Genomic DNA, 13,348 nt, shown 5'->3' on the forward strand with positions numbered 1-13,348 from the left:
TTTTCTAGCTTCTATACATACAGGTAAAACCTTTGAAATTGAAAGAAAACTTCCAAGACGAACTATGTGCGACTGTAATATAAGGTCTTAAATACAGTAAACAAAGGATTATATATTGAAATTGAAATACTTACTTCACACTTAGCGACATTTCCATACATATCAAGGATTATATATTGCTCGCATTACATGGGGGTTTCTCTGATGAATAGGTGGACATGCATCCATTGATGATAACTTATGAGAGATGAAGTGCATTGTTGGCCTTGATTTTGGAGTTTCAAGCAAACAAGAGCATGCTAGCTTTATGATAAAAACCAAAACATCTATTACTCTATCTTCAGGATACGGAAGGCGCTCATCCAGCAAATCGCTAAGCTGCTCAGGATCTATAGTCGATGAATTTGCTAGCACAGAAATGTGTTCCCCAAGATGCTTTCCCTTGACTACCTCCAATGATAACACTCCAAAGCTATACACATCACACATTTCCGTAACCATCATTGTATATGCAAGCTCTGAACAATACAATTTCCAGAACAATATTAAGAATTTAAACATGTAAATGAGATAAAAACAATGGAGTGTTTGGTTATAGTTCATGAACTATTTAAAACTTACCAGGTGCGACATAACCATATGTGCCTGCAAGCGCAGTGCGATTGGATGAGTCTGGCTTGAGAATCTTTGCTATTCCAAAGTCTGCAACACGAGCTTCATACTCAGAATCAAGCAACACATTACTGCTTGATATGTCTCGATGAACAATAGGTGGTGAACAGTCTTGGTGCATGTAAGATAAAGCAAAAGCAACACCCTTGATGATATTCACCCTTTTAAACCAATCCAATTTCTTGGACTCAACTTCATTGCTCAAAATACTAGACAAACTCCCCCTCTCCACATACTCATAAACCAAGAGTGAGTGTTGTGCTTTCGAACAATAGCCGTAGAGGTTCACAATGTTCCGGTGCTTAATCCCAGTCAATGCCCTTACTTCATTCATGAAGCTTTTGGGATGTGTATTCTGAAATGAAGAATGAAGTCTCTTCACAGCTACATTCCCTAATGATGGAAGGTTTACCTTGTAAACGCTTCCATGTCCTCCTTGCCCGATGCAATATTTTACATCAAACTCTTCTGTGGCGTTTAAGATGTCCCTGTACAATGCCTTTCCATCTAACATGGATATCGAAAGCCAACCATCACTATCCCGTCTTTCTACATCTCCAGCTCTTCTTTTATTACACATAAAGAGAACACCAATGAAAACACAGAGCAGTACTAGTGCTCCCATAACAGGAAGTACAATGACGAGGATAAGTTTACGTCCCTTCTCCATTGAGTGCTTCTTCACCACAGAAGATGGCCTTTCGCAGGGATGGAGTCCTGCTACATTGCCGCAAAGACCTTTATTACCCTCCAATGAGGCATTGATAAAAGCCTTATTATTAGGGATTGGACCTTCCAACTCATTGTATGACAATACGACATCCTGCAAACCAGTTGAACTTTCAAGTTCTTGAGGAATGCGCCCAGATAGGCCATTGTGGGAAAGATTTAAGTTTACCAACACCTTCAAATTGGCTAACTGAGGGGGTATATCTCCAACCAGAAGATTATAGCTCAAATCAAGTACATTAAGCTGAGTTATCCTCCCTATCTCTTTTGGAATTTTCTGGCCAAATTTGTTGTTGCTCAGGTTCAACTGAAACAAGTGCACGAAATCTACTATACACATCGGGATTGACCCATTCAATCTGTTGTCTGATAGATCGAGGGACTCTAACTTTGTTAGTGACCCAAAATCCTCAGGTATATTGCCAGAAATTTGGTTGTTTTGCAGAAAAAGATTAACTAGAGAGGTTAATTTTCCAAATTCCTTTGGAATCTGCCCAATCAAATGATTCGCTGAAAGATCAAGTCCTAAAAGCCCTTTGACATTTCCAATCTCTGGTGGTATGCTACCACTAATGTTATTTCTGGCAATCCGAAAATCAGTCAAATTCTTGCATTTCCCCCACTTGCTGCTGAGTTCACCATGAAAATCATTATCACTCAAATTAATGAACAGCAGCTTCGGATAGGTACCAAAAGCTTCAGATAAATTCCCAGTGAAACTGTTGTTGTTAAAGCGGACCCATTTAAAACTGGAGCACTTGCTCAAGCTTCTTGGTATTGGTCCTGTTAACTTGTTACTGGCCACTGTGAAGTTCTCAAGTTTCCCACCTTGGCAAAGATGCTCAGGCAAATGGCCTGAAAACTGATTTTCACTTAGTATCAGCTCTACCAAGTTATCCAAATATGCAAGTTCTTCTGGAATAGAACCAGAAAGTTTGTTGGCACGGAGATACAAAAATTGTAACTTTCTCAAATTGCCAAAGGAAGCAGGAATTGGACCAGTAAGTTGATTTTCTTGTAGCTCCAAATCATTGAGGTTTTTCAAATTCCCCAACTCTCTAGGAATGGGACCAGAAAGTTGGTTAGAATAAAGATACAAAATTTTGAGCTCAGTTAAGTCACCTAGAGTTATTGGAATTGAACCACTAAGTTGATTATGGTATATATCCAGCTCTGTGAGGTTTTTCAGATTCCCCAACTCTCTAGGAATGAGACCAGAAAGTTGGTTAGAATAAAGGTACAAAATTTTGAGTTCAGTTAAGTCACCTAGAGTTAATGGAATTGAACCAGTAAGCTTATTATCAGATAAAGCCAGCTCTGTGAGATTTTTCAGATTCCCCAACTCTCGAGGAATGAGACCAGAAAGTTGGTTAGAATAAAGGTACAAAATTTTGAGCTCAGTTAAGTCACCTAAAGTTATTGGAATTGAACCAGCAAGTTGATTATCGGATAAATCCAGCTCTATGAGGTTTTTCAGATTCCCAAACTCTCGAGGAATGAGACCAGAAAGTTGGTTAGAATAAAGGTACAAAATTTCGAGCTCAGTTATGTCACCTACAGTAAATGGAATTGAACCAGTAAGCTTATTGTGGGATAGCTCCAGATCATTGAGGTTTTTCAAATTCCCCAATTCACGAGGAATGAGACCAGATAGTTGGTTAGAATAAAGATACAAAATTTTGAGCTCAGTTAAGTCACCTAAAGTTATTGGAATTGAACCAGTAAGTTGATTACTGGATAAATCCAGCTCTATGAGGTTTTTCAAATTCCCCAACTCTCGAGGAATGAGATCAGAAAGTTGGTTAGAATAAAGGTACAAAAATTTAAGCTCAGTTAAGTCACCCAAAGTAATTGGAATTGGACCAGAAAGATTGTTCCTATACAAGGTTAAAACCTCAAGTGACTTCATCTTCCCTATTTCAACAGGAATGGTACCATTTAAATGGTTGTCAAAGATGAAGAGGGTCTCAACCTTTGATAGCGAGCCGATTTGAGGTGGGATTTTGCCTGAAATCTGGTTGATCGACAAGTCAAGATAGACAAGATTAGTGAGGTTTCCTATTGCAGGGGGTATGATACCAGAGAGCTGGTTCATGCTAAGATCAACATATTCAAGTGACGGGAAAGATGAAAATGGAAAATCATGGAGTGTACCAACAACACCAGCATTAGTAATATTGATCTTGTTTACCCTACCATTAAAACATATAACTCCATACCAACCCCTGCATGCATCAGTACTTAGTGTCCATGAAGCCAGTAAGGAATTATTTTGGCTTAGGACAGTAGCTTTCCATTTGAGGAGAGCAGTTGCTTCCTCAATGGAAGCAAAAGTAACAGTGAAAAGAGTGAAAAACTGAAGGAAATAAAATATTTCGGGAACCATCTTGAAAGCTAAAAGATTTCAGTTGTTTGTTTTTGTTATTGATGAACTTGTGCAGGGTAGAGTTTTATACAGTGTAGAGAATCATTACAAGACTTGTGAGTCAGTGGGAGTTTAATGCTGTTTAGAGAATCATTAAATTACAGGAAGACTTAGAACGACTTGGAAGTCAAAGATATATTGGGAGATATTTTGCAAAATACTTGTCAATGCATATTTAGATGATGGACACACGGACTTATAAACATGAATGATTGAGATTGTTTTTCAACTTAATCTCTATTTTTTATTAGATTATTCTATTAAAGTAAATTTGAGCCAATTTGCAAGTTACTTTTATTGACATAAATACGCCCTTTAAATTAGTGGGAAAGAAAAACCTGCCCCTCCTTTTTACTTTTCCGGCCATCAAAATCAACCATTACTTGTCTTCCACCAAAAATACCAAAAACAGTCCCAAATATAACATCAGTTGTACCAAACGAAATATGAAGCTTGGAATACATGGGCTAGTTTGCTGCTAAGACAGTAATATCTGTAATGGTGTCTTGTAAACTGCATACACTATATTGTTCCTCCCTATGTACTGAATTACTGATTCATAAGCTATAAATAAGATTACCATCTTTCAACTGAAAAAAACAGTTATACACTCACAGTAATAGCTTTGTCATGGACCTTCTCATCAAAATAACTTACTTTTTGAAATGGATTTTTTTGTTTTTTTTTTTTTAAATAGCATCAAAATAACTTACTTCCCAACCACTTGGTGTCGTAGATTATTCATTTTCATACAAAGACACCTTACATATATATCAGTGATTACAAAGCTTGCTTTACATGAGTAGGTGGACGTGCATCCATTGATGATAACCTAGGAGCTATGAAGTGCATTGTTGGCCTTGATTTTGGAGCTTCAAGAACACAAGAACATGCTAGCTTGATGATAAAAACCAAAACATCTTTTACTTCATCTTCAGGATATGGAAGGCGTTCATCTAGCAAATCACTAAGCTGCTCATGATCTATAGTCGACGAATTACCTAGCACAGTAATATATTCCCCGAGATGCTTTCCTTTGATTATCTCCAAAGCTAATACTCCAAAGCTATAAACATCACACATTTCCGTAACCTTCATTGTATATGCAAGCTCTGAAACAACACAATTTTCAAAAGAGTATTAACAATTTAAACGTGCAAATGAGATTTAAACAGTATAGAGTGTTTGACTATATTTCATTAAGTTTGAGAAGAGGATAAAAAAATTAAGTTGGACCTTACCAGGTGCAACATAGCCATATGTGCCTGCAAGCGCAGTACAATTGGATGAGTCTGGTTTGAGAAGCTTTGCTATGCCAAAGTCTGCAACACGAGCTTCATAAACAGAATCAAGCAAAACATTATTGCTTGATATGTCTCGATGAACAATGGGTGGTGAACAATCCTGGTGCATGTAAGATAAAGCAAAAGCAACACCCTTGATGATATTCACCCTTTTAAACCAATCCAATTTCGTGGACTCAACGTTATTGCTCAATATACTAGACAAACTCCCCCTCTCCACATACTCGTAAACCAAGAGTGAGTGTTGTGCTTTTGAACAATAGCCGTAGAAGTTCACAATGTTCCGGTGCTTAATCCCAGTCAATGCCCTTACTTCATTCATGAAGCTTTTGGGATGTGTATTCCGAAATGAAGAATGAAGTCTCTTCACAGCTATATTCCCTAATGATGGAAGGTTTACCTTGTAAACACTTCCATGACCTCCTTGCCCGATGCAATATTTTGCATCAAACTCTTCTGTGGCGTTTAAGATGTCTCTGTACAATGCCTTTCCATCTAAAATGGATATCGAAAGCCAACCATCACCATCCCGCCTTTCAACATCTCCAGCTCTTCTTTTATTACACATAAAGAGAACACCAATGAAAACACAGAGCAGTACTAGTGCTCCCATAACAGGAAGTGCAATGATGAGGATGAGTTTACGTCCCTTCTCCATTGAGTGCTTCTTCACCACAGAAGATGGCCTTTCGCAGGGATGGAGTCCTGCTACATTGCCACAAAGACCTTTACTACCCTCCAATGAGGCATTGATAAAAGCCTTATTATTAGGGATTGGACCTTCCAACTCATTGTATGACAATACAACATCCTGCAAACCAGTCAAACCTTCAAGTTCTTCAGGAATGCACCCAGATAGGCCATTGTGTGAAAGATTTAAGCTTACCAACACCTTCAAATTGGCTAGCTGAGGTGGGATGACTCCAACCAGAAGATTATAGCTTAAATCAAGTAGATTAAGCTGAGTCATCCTCCCTATATCCTTAGGAATATTCTGGCCAAACTTGTTGTTGCTCAGGTTCAACTGAAACAAGTGCACGAAATCTCCTATACATGTCGGGATTGACCCATTCAATCTGTTGTCTGATAGATCGAGGGACTCTAACTTTGTCAGTGACCCAAGTTCCCCCCGGATATTGCCAGAGATATTGTTGTTCTGCACAGAGCTTAACCAGAGAAATTAATGTTCCAAATTCCTTTGGAATCTGCCCAATCAAATGATTTGATGAAAGATCAAGTCCTAAAAGCCCTCTGACATTTCCAATCTCTGGTGGTATGCTACCACTAATGTTATTTCTGGCTACACGCAGATCAGTCAAATTTTCGCATTTCCCCCAGTTGCTGTTGAGTTCACCATGAAAATCATTGTCACTCAAATCAATGAACTGAAGCTTTGGATGGATGCCAAAAGCTTCAGATAAATTCCCAGTAAAACTGTTATTATTGAAGCGCAGCCTTTTGAAACTCGAACACTTGCTTAAGCTTCTTGGTAATTTCCCTGTCAGCTTGTTGCTAGCCACCGTGAACTTCTTAAGTTTCCCGCCTTGGCAAATATACTCAGGCAAATGGCCTGAAAACTGATTTTCATCCATTTCCAGCACAACCAAGTTCTCCAAATATGCAAGTTCTTTTGGAATAGAACCAGAAAGTTTGTTGGCAGTGAGATATAGTGACTGCAAGTTTCTCAAATTGCCAAAGGAAGCAGGAATAGGACCAGTAAGCTGATTATCAGACAAATCCAAATTAGTGAGGTTTTTCAAATTTCCCAATTCGCTTGGAATGGGACCAGAAAATTGGTTAGAAAAAAAATGCAGAACTTTGAGCTCAGTTAAGTCACCCAGAGTGATTGGAATTGGACCATAAAGATTATTACTCCATAAGGATAATCTCTCAAGTGATTTCATCTTCCCTATTTCTACAGGAATGGGACCAGAAAGTTGGTTAGAATAAAGGTACATAATTTTAAGCTCAGTTAAGTTACCTAGAGTAATTGGAATTGAACTAGTAAGTTGACTATTACATAAATCCAGAAAAATGAGGTTTTTCAGATTCCCCAACTCACTAGGAATGAGACCAGAAAGTTGGTTAGAATGAAGGTACAAAATTTTGAGCTCAGTTAAGTCACCTAAAGTAATTGGAATTGAACCAGGAAGATTATTATGGGATAGTTCTAGATCAGTGAGGTTTTTCAGATTCCCCAACTCACTGGGAATGAGACCTGAAAGGTAGTTAGAATGAAGGTACAAAATTTTGAGCTCAGTTAAGTCACCTAAAGTAATTGGAATTGAACCAGTAAGATTATTACGGGATAGTTCTAGATGATTGAGGTTTTTCAAATTCCCCAATTCACTAGGAATGGGATCAAAAAATTGGTTAGAATAAAGGTACAAAATTTTGAGCTCATTTAAGTCGCCTAGAGTAAATGGAATTGAATCAGTAAGTTGATTTTCTTGTAGCTCCAGATCATTGAGGTTTTTCAAATTCCCCAACTCTCTTGGAATGAGACCAGAAAGTTGGTTAGAATAAAGAAACAAAATTTTGAGCTAAGTTAAGTCAACTAAAGTAATTGGAATTGAACCAGTAAGATTATTATGGGATAGTTCCAGATCAGTGAGGTTTTTCAAATTCCCCAACTCACTAGGAATGAGACCAGAAAGTTGGTTAGAATAAAGGTACAAAATTTTGAGCTTAGTTAAGTAACCCATAGTAATTAGAATTGAACCACTAAGTTGATTATTGCATAGTTCCAGATCATTGAGGTTTTTCTAATTCCCCAACTCACTAGGAAAGAAACCAGAAACTTGGTTAGAATGAAGGTACAAAATTTTGAGCTCAATTAAGTCACCTAAAGTAATTGGAATTGAACCAGTAAGTTTATTACGGGATAGCTCCAAATCATTGAGGTTTTTTAGATTCCCCAATTCACTAGGAATGGGACCAAAAAGTTGGTTCGAATAAAGCTGCAGAGTTTCGAGCTCAGTTAAGTTACCTATGTCAATAGGAATGAAACCATTTAAATGGTTGTCAAAGATGAAGAGAGTCTTAACCTTTGATAGCGAGCCAATCTGAGGTGGGATTTTCCCCGAAAACTGATTAGACGACAAGTCAAGATAGACAAGATTAGTGAGGTTTCCTATTGCATGGGGGATGATACCAGAGAGCTGGTTCATGCTAAGATCAACATATTCGATAAACGGGAGAGATGAAAATGGAAAATCATGGAGTGTACCAATGACACCAGCATTTGTAATATTCAACCTGTTTATCCGATCATTAAAGCATATAACTCCATACCAACCCCTGCATGCATCAGTAGTTAGTGTCCATGAAGCCAATAAGGAATTATTTTGGTTTCGAAAAGTTGCTTTCCATTTGAGGAGAGCAGTTGCTTCCTCAGTGGAAGCAAAAGTAACAGTGAAGAGAGTGAAAAGCTGAAGGAAACAAAATATTTTGGGAACCATCTTGAAAGCTGAAAGATTTCAGTTGTTTGTTTTGGTTATTGATGAATAATTGTGAAGGTATAGTTTTATACTGTAGTGAATCACTACATGTCTTGCTGAGTCGATGCATTTAATTCTCAGATTGTAAAAAACGGGTAGAATTAGAACGACATGGAAGTCAATGTGTGAATTAGAATTAGAAGGGTGTCTCAATTGTGGAAATATATTGGGAGATCATGATCTCCAAATAATATTCAAGTCATTTCGTAATTGACGAACAATAGGAAGAAATTGTGCAACTTGTCTTTCAAATAGGTTGATCTTTAATTTTTGTTCTTCAATAATCAATAATCGAACTTATACTTAGTGGACATTGTTGGATCGAAATAATCAGGTGTCATACCGAAGCTAGCAAAGCAAACTTTGAAATATTATGAATAAGAAGACAAACAAGAAATATACCAAAAGACACAAATGTTTAACGTAGTTCGGTCAATCAACCTACTTCCACAAGAGGAGATGAGCAACTCACTATATAAATATGAGAGTACAAAATATCAAGAGAAATAACCTCACACAATTCACTCGGTGTAAAAAGAGGTGCATACAAGTGCTAACGTAACACTTGTGTCTCACAAATTATCCCCTACACAAACCTTTCAAAGCCTCATGGACTACATTGTGAATGCGACTAAGTTAGAATGAATGAGCGTCTATTTATAGAGTCATAAACTTTTTCCTACAAGAAAAAAAACTAGCTAAATATGGAGACTTAGTATTTTCCTTTTAGAAAAGAAAAATCCAATTACGGTAAGAAACTCAAGGCAAATATCCAATGGACATAAGCTCTTAAGTCATGTATGGGAGCCCTGCGGAAGTTATTTTTTATGAGGATAAAAATTAAAGACCAACACAATTTTAAAAACATAAGTTCCAATAACCATGTCAATAGTTGTATAGCTTTCACGGGCTATATAGTGCGGAATGTTGCATATTTTGTTGAGGAATTTTCATAAATAGTTATAGTTTGAACTATAATTATGAATAGTAGCTACAGTTTACAAAACTACAATTCATCGAAATAGTTTTGAAGAGGAGAGAGGTGAGCAAAAAGACAAACGGTTTGTATCTCAATTAAACTGAAATACATAGATACGCAATCTCCCTCCCTCCCTCCTCTCTCTCTCACACACACATAGATTCACAAATACACATATTAGCTTTAAAACTAAAACATTGATACAAGAGAAAAGGTTCGGATATATACTCCTCAACTTTGTCATTTGGAGTTGATATACCCCTCGTTATGAAAGTGGCTCATATATACCCCTATTGTTATACAAATGGCTCACATATACCCTTTTCATCTAACGGAAGTGAAAAAAATTAATTTTGGTTTAATTTTTTAATTATTTTTTTATAAAAAAATATAATCCCACATGGATATATTTAATCCTCCTCAAACATATTTTTGTTTTACTTTTTTTTGTTTCAATGACTAATTTAGATTTATTATTTTGATGGTCAAATTTATTTATGTTTCACTAATATTCTTATAAAATTTATAATAGATGACCCAATTTCTTTCTTCAAATACAAATACTAAATTACTATATAGCAAATTAAAAAAAATAGTTTTAAATTTTTTTCTTTACACTAAGGAAGGAATGAAAGAAAAAATAAAATAAGAATATGAAACTCAAATAATGATAATCAAGAAGTCAAAAAATAATTTATGTATGAAAAAGATTAAAATATACCTTGAAATTCGCTAGAAAAATCATATATACCCCTAAATGATTTTTAAAAAAAAAATAAAAGTCGAAAATATAAATTTAAAACTAATTTTTTCACTTCCGTTAAATAAAGGGTATATGACTAAATTGAACTCATTTTGTTACGGTAGAGGTATATGTGAGCCGTTTGTATAACGGTAAGGGCATGTATGAGTCATTTTCATAACGAGGGGCATATCAGCTCCAAATGACAAAATTGAGGGGTATATCAGGCCCTTTTCCCTTGATACAAAGATACACATTACAAAATTTATCAGTTATTAGATAAAAATTAAAGACCAGCATAAAATTTCAAGAACGTAAGTGTCAATGATCCTTTCAATAGTTGTATCATTTTCGCGGGTCATGTAGCGCAGAATTTGCAATTTTTTGTGGAAAATTTTACATAAATTGCTAGAGTTTGAACCATAATTATAATAGTAGCTATAATTTACATAATTACAATTCATAGCACAGAGCTAGTAGGTTAAATAACACAAGACTTGTAAGTCAATGAAATTTATTTCTCAGCTTGTAAAATACGGGCAGAGTTGGAACGACTTGGAAGTCATTGAGTCACTGTTCATGTAAGTATAAAAGGGTATCTCAATTGTGGGCCTAAGCCTTAAAAGATGTTGAAATATACTGTCAAAAATATATATACAAGTCATTTCGTAATTGACCAGCTAATTGGTTCCTGTTTTTTAAATATCAAATCAAATCATTTGTGTTGAATTTTTAAATTTTTAAATTAAACCAAAGTAATAAACCTCAGATTTTTTTAGGTTTTTGGATTTTTCCAGTAAAGTATTCATATAAATATATAATTAACTTGTACTACAAATATTTTTTTAGTCTAACCAAAATATCACTATTTAAGGTGTTTCTTCAGAAATAACACAAAATATGAGATGAGTGATGACACTAAAATATTCAATAAGAAAATAATAATGAAATCGTATAAAATAATTATTGCGAATTGATAAGTCAAAATGAAAATGATCATAGTTTTAAAAGTACTAAATCTTGCTATAATAAGTCTAATAAGTATTAATTACATGATTAAACATTAACGAAAAATTAAAATTATGTTATGACATTTTTAATGTATAAACCAATGTAAAACTAGAACAAATATTCAATATTATTGTCATTAAGTGTTGAATTAATTTATTTTGTTAGCATTAGTATTGATTTGATTTTAAATTAAGCTTTATTAGAGTTACTAATATTTATGGACTATTACCTTTATTGGACCATTCAAAATTCTAAGTTTCAAAAAACTTGAAAAAATATGCTAAAAGATAAAAATTATGAAAACGTATAAGAAATATTTAGAAATTATATCAAATTAAATACTTTTATGTATGAAATTAATTTTAAAAATTATATATATAATGTCGAGTTGGTTTGGTCTCGGATTGATTATTTTTTAGTTAAAACCAAATCAACCCAAGTATAGTCGGATTTTTTTTCAATATCAAATCAAGTCAAACCAAACCATTATTAGTCGATTTTTTTCCGATTTGACTCGATTTACGATTTGATTTGATTTTGTACACCCCTACCCGTGGTGCTGAACTTGGGGTACCGCTTGGAAGTAAAAAGATAATGAGCAACACAAAATACGGTATATCCGAGAATTACAAACTTCCAGCTATTAGAGATATAAACTTGCCAATGTTTACACCAAACCATAATTATTATTATTAGACACAAATCTGTAAACATTGAAAAAATACATATGCAAACATTTGCAAGCAACGTATCTATTGGTTTATTATTGTAAACACCAAATGTGACAAATTCTTCACCGATAAGATTTATGGGTTGGAATTCTTCAATTGGATAGGTCGGACAGTAAAAAGACGGAAGAAATTATAAATGTCCCAATTCCATGCCTAGCAAACCTAACAACTTTCGGCAGGAATACCCATTAGTTCGCCCATACATAGGAGTGATGGGTTAGATAAATTTAGACAAGTCAAAATGGATCAAAACAATAAACAGGTCAAACCCTATTTCAAGCCAACCCAAATTTGTTTGGGCCAAACAAATTAGATAACAGGTTAATAATGGATCATAACCAAATCCACACAATTTTTACCAAGTTTTAATAGCTTTATTTGTTATTTTACAAGGTTTTAGTACCTAATAAAATTATTGTTTTTTTGAAAGTATAACTATATATAACGTACAACATCAAAAATCAAAAATGTTTTAACGAGATTTCTCAAAAATCAATTAGAGTTTCATATCAACCCAATTTTTAATGGGTTGAAATGGGTTGAGCTAACCAATGAGCAGGTCATTAACCAACCTAAACCTAAATGGGTTGGGTAGGATTGGGCGGTTTGGGTATGATTTTGCCACCCCTACCCATACCGAACAAAATTGAAGCATGAAACTTAAGCAATGGCAATAGGTCCATCACACTACCTATAAAGTATTTCGTAACAAGTAAAAAAACCGAATTTATATCTAGTTACCTTCCCCAACTTCCTCACCAAACAAGTCAAACCCATAGCCATTTAGCAAAAAGAGATTGTTCAATATGGTAACAAGCATATACGACCAAAACCCATATGAGAGGACACATTCTTAGGGAGAGCACCTTAACACAGTAATTTAACCCCTCCCCCCTACCCCCTACTTCCATCAATCACCAGAGTTCTAGTACACAACTACATTGGAACCCTAATAGACAAATCATGCCCGCATATAGTAATGAAAATATCCATAACCTCACCTAAGATGTGGTGGCAATAAACCAACTAGGACCTCAGAATCACAAGTCCCAATTACCCCTCTAAATGCCATTGGGAAGTACTTATGTAACTTCTATAATGTGCACGCATCTCGATGAAAAAGAAACCAGATTGGTGCATATCAGAGGAGACGCGGTACAACATAAACACACAGCTTAAGCTCCTTCAGAAGGCACATGCAGAGGGATCCAATTAAACACATCAAGCAAACCATCAACACCAAAAAGCAGGATCA

At 35.3% G+C, this 13,348-nt stretch overlaps 4 protein-coding genes across 4 annotated transcripts in view; 1 reads left to right on the forward strand and 3 right to left on the reverse strand.

Annotated features, from left to right (window-relative positions):
* Positions 1–3,787, reverse strand: part of LOC125814109 (probable leucine-rich repeat receptor-like protein kinase At1g35710) — a 72,579-nt gene extending 68,792 nt beyond the window's left edge. The window contains exon 1 of the mRNA XM_049493563.1: positions 622–3,787. Within this exon, the coding sequence (XP_049349520.1) occupies positions 622–3,787 (3,166 nt within the window). The remainder of the gene's footprint in view (positions 1–621) is intronic.
* The window catches only part of LOC125814137 (inactive TPR repeat-containing thioredoxin TTL3-like), a 172,414-nt gene that overhangs the window by 53,485 nt on the left and 105,581 nt on the right, over positions 1–13,348 (forward strand). The gene's annotated exons all lie outside the window — the stretch shown is intronic.
* On the reverse strand, positions 4,607–6,100 carry LOC125814110 (MDIS1-interacting receptor like kinase 2-like). Its single transcript, XM_049493564.1, has 2 exons — positions 5,068–6,100; positions 4,607–4,938 (listed from the first exon to the last, which is right to left on the reverse strand). Exons 1-2 carry the CDS (start codon positions 6,098–6,100, stop codon positions 4,607–4,609), a joined length of 1,365 nt encoding a protein of 454 aa, XP_049349521.1.
* On the reverse strand, positions 6,114–8,591 carry LOC125814111 (probable leucine-rich repeat receptor-like protein kinase At1g35710). The gene is made up of 2 exons (XM_049493565.1): positions 7,976–8,591; positions 6,114–7,255 (listed from the first exon to the last, which is right to left on the reverse strand). The coding sequence occupies exons 1-2, from the start codon at positions 8,589–8,591 to the stop codon at positions 6,114–6,116; spliced, it is 1,758 nt and encodes a 585-aa protein (XP_049349522.1).

This window comes from Solanum verrucosum, unplaced genomic scaffold (genome assembly GCF_900185275.1).
Source record: "Solanum verrucosum unplaced genomic scaffold, falcon-dt-bn FXZP01000230.1, whole genome shotgun sequence".
Taxonomy (NCBI): domain Eukaryota; kingdom Viridiplantae; phylum Streptophyta; class Magnoliopsida; order Solanales; family Solanaceae; genus Solanum; species Solanum verrucosum.

Bases quoted from the DNA above. Each gene is read 5' to 3' on its own strand.
- LOC125814110 (XM_049493564.1), bottom strand. From the start codon at position 6,100: ATGACTCAGCTTAATCTACTTGATTTAAGCTATAATCTTCTGGTTGGA. The intron at 4,939-5,067 runs GTAAGGTCCAAC...GTGTTGTTTCAG, and splicing joins ATATGGCTATGTTGCACCTG to AGCTTGCATATACAATGAAG.
- LOC125814111 (XM_049493565.1), bottom strand. From the start codon at position 8,591: ATGGTTCCCAAAATATTTTGTTTCCTTCAGCTTTTCACTCTCTTCACT. The intron at 7,256-7,975 runs GTGACTTAATTG...CAATTACTTTAG, and splicing joins TTCAATTCCAATTACTTTAG to GTGACTTAACTGAGCTCAAA.